Raw genomic sequence first — 17,291 nt, forward strand, 5'->3', positions numbered from 1 at the left:
ACATTGTTCATGCAATCTTCCTCATCGCTGAATAAGGTGTTTCTATCACTGTTTTGAAAAAAACAGCACTTCTTAGACCTGAATCTAATTCCTATGTTTGTTGTTGTTGTTGTCTTTCGGCTTTTCCCGGTTAGGGCCCGCCACAGCGGAACTCCGGCCCGCCAATGATTGGCAGTAGATTTTCACAGTGCCGAGTTGCCAGCTCGATGTCCAACCTTCAACGAAGGCATGCCCATTCATACATGTCTTTCAGAATGCCACTCGACCCGCGGGGAGGACATGCAGACTCCACACAGAAGGCATTCCCCGCACACTAGTTGAGAATCGCAACAACGCTACCACTGCAGCACCGCAGAATAATCTAATTCTTATGGTAAAAGAGCAAATTAAGTGAAACGGAGGGGAAATAACTTCATTCAAGAACAAAAATTAAACAGAATCCCGAGACTGTTGCTGGTAATATGCCAGTAGAATAACATGCAAAACAGCTTATCAGGTATAAATATAACCCCGTCTTGAAATCACACATTTGGCAAAAAGATAAGCAGCGGCAGTCTTAACAGAAATACAAAAGTGCAGTCAGCATTACAAACAGATCATCTATGATGTCACAAAATCCATTTAAGTTCTTATTAAACAGATGATGATGTCACAAAATCCACTTACATTCCTATTAAACAAATGATGTCAGAAAAGCTTAACTTAAAATGTTGCTGAATCATTAAGAGTCAGTTCGATTCTGTTCGTTTAAGAACAGATATGTCATTGCAATCATTAATTTCCCTGACTTACACCTCATCATTAGTTAATTAATGTATTTATTTATTTTGTGCTCTGTTTTCATTATGCGTGATAATCTCACCTTGCCATGTATTTCTGCACATTGTTGGCATACACAGTTGGGTTGTCCTTTTCTGCTTGGTTGGGTACATAGACTGGAAGGAACTAAAAAAAAATATGTTACCATTTTGCAATACATTTGCATTTATGAACATTTTTATTTATAGGATCAGTCTAAAATAATTAGATTCTAGTCACTATGAGGTGCTGTATTGTTTTAAATTGTTCAATCTGTTGACTGGTTACATTTCACAAGAACTATGACCCTGCTCCATGGACTGTATATTTGGTCAGGATACAAGAGAAAATCAGCTACGTTTTCTGAATAAGCAGAACCGCATGTGTGGTTTCTTGCATACATAAATGGATGTCCATGAATTTTTAATTTATGTATTTGTTTATCTGTTAACAAGGTACTTCATTTGGTCATCATGGACCTTTTTCACCTATAACAGGGACCACAAGGGTAAAGGATAAATGCTATATAATGGTGTGTGTGTTTATGCAAACAATTTAATGCAATCAAACAGCTTGTTTTTGGGAGGTGAGATAAAACTCAAATATCTAGAGAAAACTCATGCAGTCAAGAGAAGAAAATGCAAGCTCCACATGAGCACTGACTAGGGATCAGGACTGAACCCTGGAGCTCTGCGACAAAAATCTTAATCACTAGGGAACTATCTGTGCCACTAGCTAAAAATACAGTTGTGTAAGAACTTACCATAAGAATAGATGTCCTACTGATCATTGTTGTAGTACTCTAAGCAGATGGGTTTTCACCACTGATGGCTGGCTGGGATACCAGGCCTAAAACCTTCTATTGAGGGATCTAGGAACCTATGTAGACACTAACTTGGCCATTGACCATCATGTGGCCAAGGCACTAACAAAATCATTATGTCACCCAATTTATAAGTAAGGGCACGGCATCCAGGTTTAAGAATGTTATAGTGACACTTTATTTGGCCCTTATCAGATCCATCACTATGTATAATGTCCCCTTCAATATGCACCTGACCAAATATATGCAACACTTGGAATGCCCAGAAAGGTTCCTTACCAGAATGCCCACAAAGGTTCCTTACCAGAAGAATCCAGGATATAAACACATTTTCATACGTGGACTGCCTTAAAGTCCTATCTCTTTATTGTGTCTCCTACAGGTTACTGAGGGGCAATCTATGCCTGGCATACAAGGCATCCTCTGATCTAGCTCTGAAGGGCCTTTTGCATATCTGAAAAATCAACAGCTTCAGAACCACTAGATCCAAGGATTTAAATTTTGCTTGTGAGATAAAGAAGACATGTTGGTGAGACAGACATGTGTCTCAGAGGATCTCCATGCTCTGGAACAAGGTCCCCATCCATGTGAAGCAGAGTCCACCCCTAACCCTATTTAAGTGTAGCCTTGACCAATGGATGGGAAGTTGGAAATTCACCCTTTGTCTGACCCCTATGACTCTGATAGACAGAGGAAGACTAATGCCCAAAGTAACTTATCCCCTCCACATAACCTCTAGAAACTTCCTAACTAACCTACCCCCTCCTAATAAATGCCCATGATACACAGAGACACAACTGGGTTGGACTGCATGATTAGGCTTGTAAAGGCCATGCTTTTCATTAGCCCATGAACCTATTGAGCCATACATCTGCTGTATGACCTCAGCCCATAAGAGTAGGGGTACATATGCAAACATATGGGCATAAATCCTCAAATTATGTCCAAGCCAGCAAACTGAAGACATCTGGGAAGAAAGTGGTCAGCTAAGAGAGGAAATGTTGGGGAAAAGGGAAGCCCCTCTTAGTCCAGTACAGGAAAGGAAAATGGATAAAAAGAGGACATGGAGGGGCATGGCTGGTGGGAAGAAATACTGCAACAGTGATCAGAAGGATGTCCACTCGTATAAGTTCTCACCAAAGTGTACTGTGTCCTGACTGAAATTACTGCTGCAGTTTTCCAAACAGATGGCTGATTCACAAAGCTTAAGGAAATAGAAGGGTGGAAGGCTGAAAACTAAGACAGCTGTCTAGTAGGCCAGAGAGGGCTGACCTGGTGAAGGCAGCTCTGGATTTGGAAAAGACATTTACTCTGTAATGTTTGGTCAAGGTATGCACTGTAGACCAAGTTGCAACTTCCAATATCAGTCAAGAGTCTACCACCTTTCAGAAGATTCCAGAAGAGGCCACTGCTCTAGTAGAGAAGCTTTCAGGAGCAAGACAATGATTTGCTATGGAAAGTACAAAAAAAGTAGATGGACTTTGAAATTCAGCTAGCAATAGTCTGTTTAGATACTGGTGAACCCCTAGCTTAGAGTCTGGGAAGGAAACAATTAGTTTGATTTATGAATAGTTTTAGTCTTGGCTAGGTAAAATGTGAGTGTCTGTGCACATGCAGGGAATGCAGGACTCTCTCTCATATTCTGTGGGTTAAGAAAGAACTTAGGAAAGTTGATGGCTTGATTGGGGGACATCTCATTCACCACTTTAGATATGAAGGAAGAACTGGCCCTCAAGGACTCTCTGTCCTTATGGAAAATAAGAGTTTGGGGAGCTACAGCTCATCAGCAGATGCAAGGGCTACTAGGAAAATGGTTTTCCAAGTGCAGAACCTGAGAGCAGAACAAGCTACTGGTTCAAAGGGAGGCAGAGTTAGCTTTTTCAGTACATAGTCCAGATCCCAAGGTGGAAGCACTGGTTTCCTAGGAGGATTTAAGTGCAGGATTTCTTTTAAGAACTATTTGACCTCATGTCTGGACATCAGAGGAGGGTTAAGGGGCAGACAGGCTGAAATAGCTGAAAGATGAGCTTTAATAGATGAATATGCCAAACCACCTTTCATGTGCTCACACAAGTAAGATAAAACAAAAAGAAACTCACATTTTATTGGGTCCAGACTTTTTAGCTTCACACCAGATTGAAAATCTCTTTTATTTGGCTATATAGGATTTTTAGGTAGTGGGTCCCCTTGCCTCTTGGAAAATCTGCAGCACATCAGAGAGCTGGTATCTGAAAGGGATCAGAATCCTATCATCTGTAAGGTTAGGTTGAGGGGGGTGATAAGTATGGATGAAGCAATGAGCCCTTCAGTTGTATGAGCAAGTCCATTTTACTGGAGTAGCTTGAACTGATGGTCCTTGGCTAGAAGATAGAGAAGGGGGAACCTATGCTGCCTTGGTCAAAGGAGAGCCACCAGCAACATTCTTGGTTAGTCTTTTTGGAATTTGAGTAAGATCTATGGGAGCAGAGGCAGTGGACAGAAGGCATAACAGAACCTTCCTATCCACTGGAAGCACAAGGCATCCATCTTTCAAGCTCAGGCGCAAGGTTTCCTTGTAAAAAAGAGAGCAAGCTGTTTGTTGTTTATCAATGTCTCTCTGTGGTATACCTCAATTGTGGACTATGTGGAGTACTTCTCTGTTGAGCATCCATTTGTGGGGGTCTTCCACTGATCTAATGAGGAAGTCTGCGAGGACATTGTCCTGGGAGGGTATGTCTACTGGTTGAAGAAACAGGTTTGCCTTGATGGCCAGTTCCCAGGCTATCTGAGTCAGTCTGCACAGATGGTAAGATCCTGAACCTCCTTGCTTGCTTATGTACCACATGACAGATGCCTTGTCTTTGAATACCTTTAGTGGTCCCAGTTTCCAGAGATAGAGGAAAACTTGCAGGGCTTGAATGAGTGCCTGCATCTCCCTTAAGTTTATGTTGTTCTGCCTTAAGATTTGATTGCTAGTAGCCCTGGACGTTGTGCATCCTTGTCCTGTCCATGCCACCCAAGCTTCACTGGAAGCGCCTACATGCAATATTTGCCCCCCAAGCTTCACTGGAAGCACCTACATGCAATATTTGCCCCCCAAGCTTCACTGGAAGCACCTACATGCAATATTTGCCCCCCAAGCTTCACTGGAAGCACCTACATGCAATATTTGCCACCCAAGCTTCACTGGAAGCGCCTACATGCAATATTTGCCCCCCACGCTTCACTGGAAGCACCTACATGCAATATTTGCCCCCCAAGCTTCACTGGAAGCACCTACATGCAATATTTGCCCCCCAAGCTTCACTGGAAGCACCTACATGCAATATTTGCCCCCCAAGCTTCACTGGAAGCACCTACATGCAATATTTGCCCCCCAAGCTTCACTGGAAGCACCTACATGCAATATTTGCCCCCCAAGCTTCACTGGAAGCACCTACATGCAATATTTGCCCCCCAAGCTTCACTGGAAGCACCTACATGCAATATTTGCCCCAAGCTTCACTGGAAGCACCTACATGCAATATTTGCCCCCCAAGCTTCACTGGAAGCACCTACATGCAATATTTGCCCCCCAAGCTTCACTGGAAGCACCTACATGCAATATTTGCCCCCCAAGCTTCACTGGAAGCACCTACATGCAATATTTGAGTTGGAGTCGGCACCATTAAGGGTAGCCCTGGGTTGAGGTGCACCTGTGACACCCACCAAAATATCTCCCGCTTCGGAGATAATGGGGATCTGTGTTTCCAGAGGGTGAGTTTTGAGGCCATACATTTTTCAGGTACTATTGAATGTTCCTCATATACAATCTGGGTAATGGTAGCACTGCAATGGTTGCTGCCATGTAGTCTAGTTCTCAAAAAATCTGCCTTGTGGAGTATACCTGGAAAGGTAAGAGGGCTTGAGAATAGCTGCCATGTAGTCTAGTTCTCTAAGAATCTGCCTTGTGGAGTATACTTGGAAAGGTAAGAGGAATTGGGAATAGCTGCCATGTAGTCTAGTTCTCTAAGAAGCTGCCTTGTGGAGTATACCTGGAAAGGTAAGAGGGCTTGACAATAGCTGCCATGTAGTCTAGTTCTCTAAGAATCTGCCTTGTGGAGTATACCTGGAAAGGTAAGAGGGATTGGGAATAGCTGCCATGTAGTCTAGTTCTCTAAGAAGCTGCCTTGTGGAGTATACCTGGAAAGGTAAGAGGGATTGGGAATAGCTGCCATGTAGTCTAGTTCTCTAAGAATCTGCCTTGTGGAGTATACCTGGAAAGGTAAGAGGAATTGGGAATAGCTGCCATGTAGTCTAGTTCTCTAAGAAGCTGCCTTGTGGAGTATACTTGGAAAGGTAAGAGGGATTGGGAATAGCTGCCATGTAGTCTAGTTCTCTAAGAAGCTGCCTTGTGGAGTATACCTGGAAAGGTAAGAGGAATTGGGAATAGCTGCCATGTAGTCTATTTCTCTAAGAAGCTGCCTTGTGGAGTATACCTGGAAAGGTAAGAGGGATTGGGAATATGCTGTAATGCTCTGCACCTTCAACTGAGGCAAGAAAGTCGGTATGTTTTTGGTGTCTAGCCTGTAACCCAGGAACACGAGGTCTTGAATGGGCTGTAGGAAAGACTTTTTGAAGTTGACAGTGAACCCCATTTGCAGAAGGAAGGTTGTGACCTTTAGATGCAGTAACAGAGTCTAAGGTAGTGATGGCTGAATTATCTAATCACCTAGCTCAGGAAATATTTATATTCCCTGTGACCAGCAAAGGCTATTACTGATACCAGGCACTTTGTGAAAACTCTGGGAACAGAAGAAAGCCCAAAAGGCAAAATAGGGAACTGAAAGTGTGACAAGGCAGTAGAGATTCTAGAAATTTCCTACAGGACAGGAGTTTGGGCATGAGCAGGTACACATCCTTCAGATCCAAAGAATCTAGGAAGGCCACAGAAAGGATAAAAGGAAGAAGAGTCTGATGAGACCAGCATTTTGAAAGTGGGGACCCTGAGGATGGTGATGAGCTGGGAAAGATCCAGGATGGGTCTTCAGTGTTTCTCTATCCTATATACGAGGGACAGCCTGGAATATAACCCCTTCCTACAAACTGAGGGGGAACAGGTTCTAATGTGTCTTGGGAGAGAAAGTTCTGGAAGATGGGTGGGAAAAGGTGTAAATGGTTGTGGGAGGAGGTAGGATGCCTTTGAAAGTAGGGAGCTCCTCCCAGGACATTCTGTAGCCTTGCTGAATAATGGGAAGTAGCCACACTCCTAATGTGATACTTTTTCAGTTTGCTTAATACACAAATTGTCGTACCCCCCCCCCCAGTAACCTCAAGGACCTTCCTAACTAACATACTGCCTGCTAATAACCACCCATGATACAGAGGGATGCAACTGGATTGGGCTGCATGGCTAAGCTTATAAATGTCCTGGTGGTTGTTAGCCTAGTATATACCTTTGAACCTACAAAGCTGTGGATGAGGTGAGCCTTTTGGAAAAGTGCAATGATAGCACTGAGGGAACAGGGGATGAAGGGAGGATAGTCACACTTAACCTATCTGTAAAAGTAGGCTTCCTATATCTGGAGTCCCTTTCCGGTTTGTCCTGGAATCTTTTCCTAGTTGCTTTCTTGTGTTTCAGAGAAGGCCTAGGTTCACTTTGGGAAAAGGAGGTGGACTTGGCCAGGTAGTCTGTCTGGTATCTCGGCAAAAGAGTGAGAAGAATTTGTCTGTAGTTCTTCATAGTTTTGACTTGTTCTTGTAGAATTTTAAACAAGCTAGCTACCTGAGGACCAAATAAAAGATCCCTATCTAGAACAGAATACAGAAGATTTGTCTTGAGATCTTCAGGAAGAGGCAGATAATGTAACCATGCATATCTCCTAATGACTGACCCAGTAGCAGCTGCTCTGAAGGAGGCCTCTGTAGCATCATAGCTGTATTGTATGCTATGCTTGGTCACCCGAGTTGCTTGATCCACCAAGGACATGGCCTGTTGTTTAGAATCTGATGCTTTCATGTTAGCAACAGCCTTATCCAGGCTGCCAAGAATAGACATCAAATACTTGATCTTGAGGGTCTGACAATTAATGACTCTGATGGCCAGGGTAGAAGCATAAACATTTTTATCCCATCTGTTCATGACCCTACTGTCCTTATCTGAGGGGGAAGGGCATTAGCTGAAAACAGGAACTTAGATGGCTTGTCTGAAGCTAGAGCAATGGCTGAAGGATCAGCAAATGGTTTTCTTGGGAAAAAAAATTAAATTTGTATGGGGTTTTATAAAATCTATTAAGCCTCCTAAAGGCTGGTAGCTGAGAATCCAGAGCAGAGGACAGAGACATGAAAGCATCAAGGAAGGTTTCAAAGACTTAAAGGACATTTGAAGGAGCTGGAGTGCCCACTTCTAACAGACTAAAGTAACTTTTTTTTAATAACACAGATTTGTTTAGAATCCCATTCAAAATGTTTGATTATACTCAAAAAGGTTTCCCCAAATGAAGGCTCTTCCAAATGGGAATCAGGGGAGAGAGACAGAGTCCATATCGTTAGAGAGCACCTGCCCTGGTGAGTGAATCTGTGAAGAGTATACTAGGGAATGATAATAAGAATTGGAAATCCTGTCCTTGTCTTCAGAAGAAGACTCCAAAGTAACCTTCTGAAGAGATTGGGGAGAGGAGCAGAAAAGGAGGGAAGCTTGAGAGCCATAATGGCCTTAAAAAGCCTTGCGAGATGACCATCCATTCCTTCTTACTGGAAGAGTAGGGGGAGGGAACATACTTAGTCCTTGGTATTTTCTTTTTAGGGGTGGCATCTGCATGGACAAAACATGGAGGATCTGACCCCTGATATACCTCAATAATAGATCTCAGTATTTCTTCCTTTACTAAGGTCTGAGGGATACCTTCCAGGCCTTCCAAGACAATGATACATGGTTCCTCCTTCTCTAACATATCTGTTGAAGCAGCACCTTGGGCATGTGCTTCTCACATGCCATATCCACTATGATGATGTGAGGTATTGCTAGCTATGCCAGGAGAAGTAGGACAGTGGATTTGTAACATGCTGGCACAGCTAGCTGGAATTTAGTAAATAATTATATGTCATTTGTATAGCACACTGATTTGTACAGATGCTTGTGTTGAAAATGTATTTGTAAAGCTGCTTGTGTTAAAAATGTGCCAACAGTATTTCCTGCTGGACAGAGAAAGGAATTTAGATGTATTACTGTAACTGTTGAAATTAATATATTGTAACAGAAAATACTGGATTAGAAGAGATTAATCACAGTCCAGCTGCAGCTAACTTTGAAAAATGTTGTGAAATTAAATTCCTGGGCCTAGGCCATAAAGATGTTATCTTACAGTTCTCACTGAAGACAGAGACAAAAACGTCTGTACTAGGAAGCTTTTTTGTATTGTCTTTGGAGTGAATTACTTGCAACTCTGGAAGGGTAGAAGTTTGAAATTGTTTTATGACTTTCAGAAGCTGCAACAGATCTGAGCAAAATTCTGTGTGTGTGTGTATTATTGACACATATGTGCTAAATCCTGGCAGCTTCTTGCCAAGGGAGTTAGTATGGGAACCAGAAGTCAGATGACAGATGTATGTGATGCCATTCTGTAATTCATCACTGAAATTATATTCTCTAATACTAGGTGAGACTGAAGTGTATGTGATGCCATTCTGTAATTCATCACTGAAATTATATTCTCTAATACTAGGTGAGACTGAAGTCTCAGGGAAGTCTGTTTTTGTAACCTGACTAGGAAAGACCCCTCGCCTTCTTCATCTTGCACTACTATAGTAAGTGAACAAGAGAATAGTAATTCTTTACATCAGTCAGGAAAATATAGTGAGATTAGTTAAGTACTGTTTTTCCTGTATCTGTGTGAATCTATTCATCTGTGTTATTTTAATATTTCCTGTGATTGAAACTCTGGTGTTTATTGTAAATTGATATTTAGTATTTCCATGTTCTTTTATTATTTATTATTAAATATACTTAAAACTTTCATATTATTTTGATGACTCTGTGGCCACTCCTGAAAGCCTTATTGCATTGGCCAAACACTATAATTTGTATTAATATTAATTTAACTCGGTATAACTGGGTGCCATTTTAAGAGCCTATGGAGTGTCTGGTGGCAATAACTACATTACAGGCAGAAGGAAGTAAACCTGTGCCAGCCTTCCACAGGGATACATGAGTGTGTGCAAATCAAATCTCAAAGAGTGTGTGTGTCAGCTGCTTGGAGCATGGACACAAAACACTGGTTTCACAGAAAGAGTGGTGGAGAACTTGGCTTGGACACTCAGTTGAGGACTCAACTCTACAGCTTTGCCAGTGGGGAGTCTTACTAGGGATCTGAAGGGAGACAGATAGAGAAATCCTGTCCTCAGACTGTGTGTATCCCCTGTGTACTCTTAAGGAAAATTGTGCTTGATGCAGAAAGCTGCATCTGGAAATACTGGGTGTATCAATTTTTGTTCCAAGTGAATGTCCCTCCCTCTCCAGTGCCAGTAGTGAGGATTATGGCTCCTTGATTACTGGTCCAGAATGGGAATGTCACACCTACCTTCAGAGGGGTCACAGTAGTGGGCAACTAAGGAAGTGTCGGGCATCTAAGGAAGTGTTGGGCATACCATGGGTTCTGAAATCTCACTCCATCTTGGCAGACTGAACTTCAGGCCAAGGCCTCTTGAGTTTTCTTCAGAGTGGACAGTACATGCTAGCACTGCTAAAAATGACCATCTAACTATGATCAATTAGGGTACATGTTTTTTTACACGGCTAGGCTTGTAAAGGCCCTAGGGCCATTAGCCTAGTAACCACCTATGAATCAGGTGTGGAGACATCCACCATTTTGCCTTGAGCTAATCACTCAAGACATTCAGTCTCTAACAAAATATTCAAAGTTGGCAAGTGCGAATATACATTTTTAGGGACAAAGGACAGGCAGATGGAACAATTTTTGTAATCATGTTCTGTCCTTAAACAGAAAAAGCACTGGGAGTGGAGATCTGTGTAGGATATCTGCCTACTGCGCTTATACTTGCCCCTCCTAGCAGATAACAAATTCAAACCTAACAGAGTAGGAAAAAAAGGAAGGTTCCCTAATGGTGCACTTTCCTTTACTAGTGAAGGCGTAACAGTACAAATGACATGGGAAGATCAGACAAATGGGTGTGAGATCTGTATTTGATCTGGGAGTGAGACAGTCTGGGGATTTATGCTAATACGTTCACTTATGCACCCCTTCACTCATAGGATGACGTCATTTGTTGGATGTATGGCTCAAGGAAGGTTTTAGACTTTAGTACCCTGGCTGGATGTCAGTGGTAAAAACCCTTCTGTTTGGAATATTGCAACAGTGGTTTCTGTCAGGACATCTGTCTTGTCTGTTGGGCCAGCCAAGATTAAGACTTAGGAGACTAAAAGGCATCTTGTATGATGTGTTCAAGTGAGGAAGGGAATTCTGGGGTTCATCCCTCTTTAAATCTAATCACTTCAGAAATTTCCTCAAACTTGGGAGTCATCCAGCAAAGATAGTATGAAGAAGAGGAAGATTTCAAAGAGCAAGAAAGCAAAACTGGTCTGGATGAGGTCTTGGTATCCTCCAAACTTCTCAAGTCCTTCTATCCTCCTGACATGGGGGGGTGAATGGATAATGGTGCAGCATGTGCAGTGTCATAGATGAAGCTATGTTTGACTAGTCAATGTTATGCACCGAGCATGCAGGAAGGCCTGTATCAATGGCACTGGACTGAGGCTGAGGCCATAAGTTGAGCTGCTGAGACTGACCCAGCCTCAACTCAGAGTTGATACTCCAGTCAACATTGAGATGAGCACTGAGGGCACTGATGTTGTTGTCTGAAAGACCAAATTCAGGAAAGGAATGGTTGGTCCAGAAAGCATCAACCCTGACACAGCAAACACTAGCCTTGACATCAAAAGCTCCCCCCATGTCAAAGGCTCCGAGATCTGAAACCCACAATTTGACGTCAGTATCAACAGGGGGAGAAATGAGGCTGGGAACTGCATCCCTAAGACTGAAGGCCTCACTAATGTTGACGTTGGCAAAAACAACTCAGTGAGCAGCCTCACTAGACCTGGGACATGGACAGAACCTGGTAAGGAGAGCTGGAAAGAAAGTGAAAGGGAAAAAAAAGCAAAGAAGATGCTTAACCTGCCATGATAGGGAGTTCTTGGGTCACATATTCAGCACTGTCAAAAAGGGTTGCCACATTTTTCTGTAAGCTGGTTCCACTGACATCAACTTGTGGGACCTGACTATCTAGGAAGAAAGTACAGTTGTATACACTTACCATAAATGTAGATGTTCGAGTGTATTCACTGTTGCAGTCATTACATTTGGGTAATCTGCTGGCAGGTTGCCCTCAGTCGGCCTGATTAACAAAGTCTTGGGTCCTGCGTCGGTTGCTGTTCTTTCTTCCATAACGTCAGGGGTATAAAACATGCAGCCGATGCCATTACATCAGTTTTTCTTGCCCCAGATGTCAGGTGCCCCCCAAATGGAGAGCAAAATATATAAATATATATATGTAGAATAAAAAATATCAAAACATATACCTCCAAACAAAAGCAAAATCACCAAAAAGGCTTTTAAAGATAGTAACAGAAATGAGAGGTATAGTTAGAGAAAAAACAGGGGGCTGGAGGGAGGGTAACCAGGACTGCAACAGTGAATACACTCGAACATCTACATTTATGGTAAGTGTACACAACTGTACTATGTTCTTCCTGTTTCACTGTTGCAGTCATTACATTTGGGTAGAATCCCAAAGCTATGGTTGGAAGGATGGCTTTATACAGCATTAGGAGCAGCTATAAGGCCCTGCAGGACAGCAGTGGCAAAGTCTGCCCTGGATTTAGAGAAGAGAGGTAAATGGCAATGTTTGGTGAACATATGAACTGAGCTCCAGGTAGTAAGCTTCTAGAATGTCTCTGGTATGAACCCCTCTGAGAAAGGCTGCAGAAGTAGATGCAGCCCTGGTGGAATGAGATCTGATCCCCTTGGGGACAGGTTTACCATGGTGCATATAGCAGAAATGAATACAATGGCTTATCCATTTGAAAATAGTCTGCTTTGAAATAGCCTTTCCCTCTGCCCCTGCAGCAAATGCCACCAGTAATTGTTCAGATTTTCTTAGAGATTTTGTCCTGCTTAAGTAGAATCTTAGTTGTCTGTGTACATCCAATGAATGCAGAATCCGCTCACACTTGTTCTGTGAGTTTGGCAAGAAAGTTGGCAGATGAATGATCTGATTAAGAGCCACATTAGATACCACTTTAGGCATAAAAGATCCTGAAAGCCACCCTGTCAGGGTAAAAAAATAATAAAAGGCTCCACTGCCATAAGAACCTGTAGTTCTGAAATCCTTCTAGCTGAAGTGACTGGTAAAAGAAAAGCTGTTTTCCAAGAGAGAAATTTTAGGTCCGCAGTAGCAGCTGGCTCAAAAGGAGGTAGAGTGAGTTTTTCCAAAACAAAATTGAGGTCCCATGCAGGAGTTGGTGCTCTCCTGGGAGGTCTTAAATTTTTGGCCCCTCTGAGGTACTGCTTTAGCAGAGGATGAGAAAAGAGGGGAGGCTCTGTGTTGTAATGAGCTGAAATGGCAGAAGCATGGATTTTTATGGAATAAAAAGATAGGCCCTTGTGAAGCATCTCAGTTAAGTATTGCTTGAATCTGAGGAATATTGGGCATTGCTGTGCTTATTCCTTGTGCTTGGTTCCAGGAACAGAATCTTTTCCGTTTGTCAGCATAAGATTTTCTAGTACTAGGCCGTCTAGCCTCCAAAATGACATCCATCACAGGTTTGCTGAGAGATGTAACTGATGAAATTAGTTGATTAGCCATGCTGCAAGATTCAGAGTTTGGAGCTGAGTGTGCAGAATTTGATAGTTCTGCTGAGACAGTAGGTGAGGTGTCTGAGGCAGGTACCACAGAGGAAGGTGCGACATATTATGCAGGACCAGGTACCAGTGTTGACGAGGCCAGTCTGGAGCAATCAGAATCATTGTTGGTTTTTCATGTCTGACTTTTAGTAAGACTTTGGAGAGCAGAGGCAGAGGGGGAAAGGCATAGACTGATAGGTTTTTCCAGCTGAAGGACAGATTATCCACTTTCCAAGCTTTTTTGTGATGAATTCTTGTGCAGAATTTGTCCAGCTGATAGTTTTGGGGTGAAGCAAAAAGATCTATGTCCAGGCTCCCCCATTTGCATGTCAACATGCTGAAGATTCGCGGATTCAGCTTCCATTCATGTGGGTCCATAAAATTTCTGCTTAGTTTGTCTGCCAGAGTATTTTGCTTTCCTGGCAGGAATGGAGCTTGTAGATGTATTTGATATGTCAAGGCCGTGTTCCACAATGCCATGGCTAGTCTGCAAAGGGGGTAGGAATGGGTACCCCCTGCTTGTTTATGTATCACATAACTGTGGTGCTGTCTGTCTTTATCAGTAGTTGTCCTGGATGAAGGTAGTCCTTGAAGGCTGTCAGAGCATTCTGTACAGCTAGCATCTCTTTCTGATTGATATGTAGGTGCATTTGATTTGGACTCCATTGGCCCTGAATGCATCTCCCTGCCAGATGCGCCCCCCCCAAGCATAATCTGATGCATCTGTAGTCAGGGTTTGGGCAGCATGGGGTTGAATGAATGATAGTCCCTTGTTTTGGTGGCAGGCCTCTGCCCACCATAGGAACTCTAGCTGCAGGCAAGGAATGATAGGAATTATTGTTTCCAGGCTGTGATAAAGTTGACTCCATAAGCTTTTTAGGTACCATTGAAGTTTCTTCATATGCAGTCTTGCATATGGAATTAGAAGAATGCAGGACGCCATGAACCCCAAGGCCTGCAGAATTTGTCTTGCAGATAGCTGGGTTTTTGTGGCCACCTGTTTGAAGTAAGTCATCAATTGAATTTGTTTTTCTGGCATAAGGTAAGTCATCTGGGCAGTTGTATTCAAGCTTGCACCCAGGAATGTAATTATTTGAGAGGGTACCAGTTGTGATTTATTTTCGTTTATGGTGTACACTAGACAAGTTAGAAGTCTTTTTACAAACACCAGATGTCTTAGAAGAGTGTCCTTGTTTTCTGCCTGAATCAGACAATCGTCCAGGTATGGATAAATATGAATATTTCTTTGCCTGCAAAATGCAATTACTGGTGCCAGGCACTTTGTGAGGACCCTGGGCGCAGTAGATAAGCCAAAGGGCAGTGCAGAGAACTGGTAATGCAAACAGCCTGCTTTGAAGCGTTGGTATCTTCTGCAAGATTCCCTGATTGGGATATGCAAGTAAGCCTCTTTTAAACCTAGAGTTACCAACCAGGCATCCTTGCCTAGCATAGGTAGTTACTGTTGGAGAGTCAGCATCTTGAATTTTGGAATGTCCAGAAATGTATTTAGAATGGATAAGTCCAGAATTGGATGCCATGATTTGTCTTTTTTGGGTACCAGGAAAAGTCTTGAATAAAAACCTTGTCCCTTTTCCTTTTATGGTACTGGTTGAATAGCCCCCATATTCATGAGGGACATAACTTGTTTCTGGGCCTCTGCCCACTGATTAGGAGGCAGATCTGGCCATCCGTTTGGGATTAGCAACATGTGGAATTGAAATCTGTATCCCTGGGATACTATATTTAAAACCCATTTGTCCTGGGTAATCAGTTGCCAGTTTTGGGCATGAAGTGCCAGTGTTCCCCCCAAAGGGGCAGTCAAAAGATAAGTGCTTGGTGATTGCAGTGGAAAGTCATTGAGACTGTTTACCATAGGATAGTGTCTTGCTACTTCCAGGTTTGGAGGTGGAGGCATCCCATTGCTTTGTTCTATAAGTTCCTTGCAACTGAAACCTGGAGCCTTTGGAATGTCTGGGTTTGACCTGAGCGGCTCTAGTGGGTACTGGAAAAGACCAGTTCTTAGTAGGCCAGTGCCTACTACGAACTGGTCTTTTCCAGTACCAGTTCTTAGTAGGCACTGGCCTACTAAGAACTGGTCTTTTCCAGTTCTTAGTAGGCCAGTGCCTACTAAGAACTGGTACTGGAAAAGACCAATTCTTAGTAGGCCAGTGCCTACTAAATCTGGGTGGCTGCACTTGTAAGACATCTTTTACAGTTTGCATAGATTTAGCTTTATCTTCCATCTTTTTCAAAACTTTTTCAGCCTTATTACCAAATAGACTGTCCTGTTGTAAAGGAGCATCCAACAATTTTGCTTTAACATGGTCAGGCAGATTTTGCTCCCTGAGCCAAGCATGCCTTCTTATCATAGATCCAGTTACAGCAGCCCTGCAAGAGGCCTCCAAGGAATCAAAACCACATTGCAAAGTATGTTTTCGAACTTGTTCAGCTGAATGCAATAAATCCTGCAATTCTTTATTTTCCACACAGTCAGAAATCAGCATAATTTTCTGTTTAAGTAAACCCATGACATGCTGTTGATATTTAAGCATATGAAATTGACAGTTTAAAGCACTGATTGCCAAGGTTGCAGACGTGTAAACCTTCTTACCTCATCTATCCAGCGCCCTGGAATCTCTATCAGAAGGGGTAGGATTTTTAGCAGTAGAAGCCTTACCGCCCTTGAGACCCTGAGAAATGGTTTCAGGGTAAGCAGTAGGGTTTTTAAAGAGGAATTTGTGGGAGTCACGAACCCTGTAATATCAGTCTGGCTTACTAGGAGCCGGAGGCAGGGAATCAGGAGTCATACTGGACTCTGAGAAAACATCATCAACAATGTCCAGAACAGGAGGTATAGCCAAAGGCCTATGCTGAGGAAGAAGAAGGAAATCCCTAAGTCTCTTTTTAGATTCTGAGAAATCCTGACTCTCCCAGTGAAAGAGTTCCCTTAAGCTATGCAAAGTTTCTCCAAAAGAAAAATCCTCAGGAGGAGAAACAGAAGGGATGGAATTGTCTGCATCAGAGTCCTCATAAGTAGGAATAGATAATTCCTGATCAGAAGAGGAATCAGAAGAAACAGAAACCTGATCTGAAGATTCATATTCAGTGCCTTGCCTAGGCCTCTTAGCAGGAGAGGGATGGGTACCCCTAATCAAGGTAATTAAATCCTCAGCCATTTTGATCATTTGTTTTTTAGGCGACCCCTAACTGGGAAAAGCCAAAAGAAGAGCAACAACCTAGACTTTCTGAACTGTACTGATTACAGCTAGTCAGGTGTTGGAAACATAAAAGGAAGTATAAACTGCTAAACAAGACAGCCACAGCTAGGAAAAAAAAACATCTGATCTAAAAATGGAAAATACAGCAAAGAATAAAACGTCAGAATCAAGCAATGTCATGAAAAAATAATAAAATAATTTCTGTTGTGAGGGCTAAATCTAATGGCTCAGCAACAATAAATAAAAAAACACACTAGGGACAGTGAAATCAACTGGAGAGAGGCTGGAATGAAGGGAAGGGAAGCTAACTCTAACTAAAAAATCTGTTGAAAAAGGCAAAAATAAAATGTACTAACCAAAACTAACTAAAAAGAGAGAGGGAACAACAAGTTAACTCTAACTAAAAAATCTGTTGAAAAATGCAAAAATAAAATGCACTATCCAAAACTAACTAGGAAAGAGAGAGGGAACAACAAGCTAACTCTAACTAAAAAATCTGCTGAAAAGGGCAAAAAATAAAATGTACTAACCAAAACTAACTAGGAAAGAGAGAGGGAAGAACAACCTAGCAAATCT

At 42.5% G+C, this 17,291-nt stretch overlaps 1 protein-coding gene across 1 annotated transcript in view; it reads right to left on the reverse strand.

Moving 5' to 3' along the window:
- LPCAT4 (lysophosphatidylcholine acyltransferase 4) overlaps positions 1 to 17,291 on the reverse strand; it is a 752,085-nt gene that overhangs the window by 163,512 nt on the left and 571,282 nt on the right. Inside the window, exon 9 of the mRNA XM_044058233.1 lies at positions 863 to 945. Coding sequence (XP_043914168.1) covers positions 863 to 945 — 83 coding nt within the window. The remainder of the gene's footprint in view (positions 1 to 862; positions 946 to 17,291) is intronic.

Source organism: Protopterus annectens, chromosome 16.part0, assembly GCF_019279795.1.
Source record: "Protopterus annectens isolate FY-2018-M chromosome 16.part0, PAN1.0, whole genome shotgun sequence".
Lineage (NCBI taxonomy): Eukaryota > Metazoa > Chordata > Ceratodontiformes > Protopteridae > Protopterus > Protopterus annectens.